Source organism: Cebus imitator, unplaced genomic scaffold, assembly GCF_001604975.1.
Source record: "Cebus imitator isolate Cc_AM_T3 unplaced genomic scaffold, Cebus_imitator-1.0 Scaffold823, whole genome shotgun sequence".
NCBI lineage: Eukaryota > Metazoa > Chordata > Mammalia > Primates > Cebidae > Cebus > Cebus imitator.
This window is the reverse complement of record NW_016108138.1, coordinates 313,328-315,774: the sequence shown is the minus strand read 5'-3', so window position 1 is coordinate 315,774 and position 2,447 is coordinate 313,328. Positions and strand designations below refer to the sequence as shown.

Below are 2,447 nucleotides of genomic sequence, written 5' to 3'. Positions count from 1 at the left end.
AGGGGTGCAGTGGTGGGGGTGTGGGGATGTGGTGGAGGGTGGATCTTTCACAAATGGTTAAGCACCATTTCCTCCTAATACTGTGTTCTAACGAGATATGGTTGTATAATAGGGTAGCACCTCTTTCTCTGTCTTGCTCCTTCTTCTTCCATGTAAAATATCCCATTGCCACTTGGTCTTCTAATATGATTGGGAGGCTTCCTGAGTCCTCCCAGAAGCAGAAGTCTCTATGCTTTCTCTACAGCCTGCAGAACCCTCATCCAATTCAACCTCTTTTCTTTATGATTATACAGATGATCAGTGCTGCAAAGTGGAGCTTTGAGATGCCTTCGGTAAATTTTCCCCATTGTCTTGACAACCAACACTCAGCTTCATTTTATGAAAATATCTGGGGGGAGTGACATTCAGCCGGCCGTTCGGGGCGACGGACTTTCCATCCCAGAACCATGGCCCAATTTATCCATAACCTTGTGGAGAAGACCCTGGCGCTGGTGAACGCTGCTGTGACTTATTCGAAGCCTCAGTTGGCCACATTTTGGTACTACGCCAAGGTTGAGCTGATTCCTCCCACCCCTGCTGAGATCCCTAGAGCTATTCAGAGCCTGAAAGAAATAGTCAATAGTGCTCAGACTGGTAGCTTCAAACAACTCACAGTTAAGGAAGCTGTGCTGAATGGTTTGGTGGCCACTGAGGTGTTGATGTGGTTTTATGTTGGAGAGATCATAGGCAAGAGTGGCATCATTGGCTATGATGTTTGAAGACCAATCTTTAAGATCTGGTTATGTTTGATTTATTATTTGAGTGTTGTTGGACCACGTGTGATCAGACTGCTATCTGAATAAAATAAGATGTGTTAAAAAAAAAAAAAAAAAAAAGAAAAGAAAATATCTGAAGCCTCCATAAATTTCCCCCTGAAAATGGACTATTACTCTTTTACCACATTGCCAGGCTATAACAAAGATGGCTGAAAATGTAGGAACCGGTTTAGAAGTGGCCAACAGCCAGAGGTTGGAGAGTTCAAAGGGCTTCATAGAAGACAGGAAGATAAGGAAAATTTGGAACATTGTAGAGACTTGTTAAATAGTTGTAATTAAAAGGCTGACAGAAGTATGCACAGTAAAGGCCAAGCTTAGAAGACCTCAGATGAAAATAAGAAACTTACTGGGAACAGGAGCCAAGGTTACTTTTGTTTTGCCTCAGCAAAGAACACGACTGTGCAGTGCCCCTGCCAGGGACACCTGTGAAACTTTGAACTTTAGGGTGATAGTTTAGGGTGTATTTGGTGGGATGAACTTCTAGGCATCAAAGCTCAAGAAGTGTCCTGTCTGCCTCAAACACCCTGTTGACTTATGTGTGACCAACTAAATGACCTCAAGTTGGAACTTCTATTTAAATGAGAAGCACAGCTTAAAAGTTTGGAAAATTCACAGCCTGGCCAAGTGGTTAAAGAGAAAAGCTGATTTTAAGTTAAAAAATCAAAAAGGCTTTGAGAATTTGCATAAAACGGAGCCGAGTGCTAACAGCCAAGACAATGGGAAAAAGGCCTTGAAGGCATTTCGGAGACCTTTGCAGCAGCCCTTGCTGTCACAGGCCCTGGGGCCTAGGAGAGAAGAATGGTGGCCTCGTTTCTGTGAGCAGCCTCAGGACACTGCTGTTTGCATTCCTGCAGCTCCAGCTCCAGCCCTGACTCAAAGATACACAGGTATAGCTTTGGTCACCGCTTCAGATGGTGTAAGTTCCAAGCCTTGGTGGCTTCCACATAGTGTTAAGCCAGCAGATGCACAGAACATGAGACTAGAGGCTTGCGAGCCTTCCTCTAGACTCCAGAGTTTGTACAGAAATACCTGGGTGTTCAGGAAGAAGCTTTTCAAAGAGACAGAGCCTCATGGGAAACCTTTACTAGAGCAGCACAGAGGAACAGATACGGTTGGAGCCCCCACACAGGGAGGCACCATTTTCCAGACCCCAGATTGATAGAGCCACCTGAACAGCTTGCACTCTCAGTTTTGAAAAGCTACAGGCACTCAACATCAGCCCGGCCCATGAGGCCAGCTTTGGGGGAATAAATCCTGCAAAGCCACAGCCCAAGGCTTTGGGGGCCTAGCCATCACACCACCCTGCGCTCTGGTTGTGGGACATAGATTCAAAAAACTGATGTTGGAGCTGTAGGATGTAAGGTTAGCTGAGAGAAAGGAGAATAGGCCCAAAGTCAGGCAAGCATGTTTTATTAACCTGACAGGATGCCCCATAACAGTCAGAGGAGGCAGCCCCAAGCTTTAAAATGGAGTGGTTTATATGGGGTGAGAGGGGCATAAAGGAGTTTCAGGAATAAGATAATCTATCAGCTTGTAACAGGCAAAGAGATAGTTTGTTAACTTGTAACAGACTTACAATATATAATTCTGTGACTTTTCTGGTGGCAGTTAAAAAAAAAAAAAAAACCAGAA

The 2,447-nt window shown here is 44.7% G+C and overlaps 1 protein-coding gene across 1 annotated transcript; it reads left to right on the top strand.

The window, feature by feature from the left end:
• The first annotated feature begins 392 nt into the window (after nt 1-392).
• LOC108297639 (ATP synthase subunit g, mitochondrial-like) lies at nt 393-860 on the top strand. Its single transcript, XM_037735477.1, has one exon. The coding sequence runs from the start codon at nt 447-449 to the stop codon at nt 756-758; it is 312 nt and encodes a 103-aa protein (XP_037591405.1). The 5' UTR covers nt 393-446; the 3' UTR covers nt 759-860.
• Nucleotides 861-2,447: the final 1,587 nt, after the last annotated feature.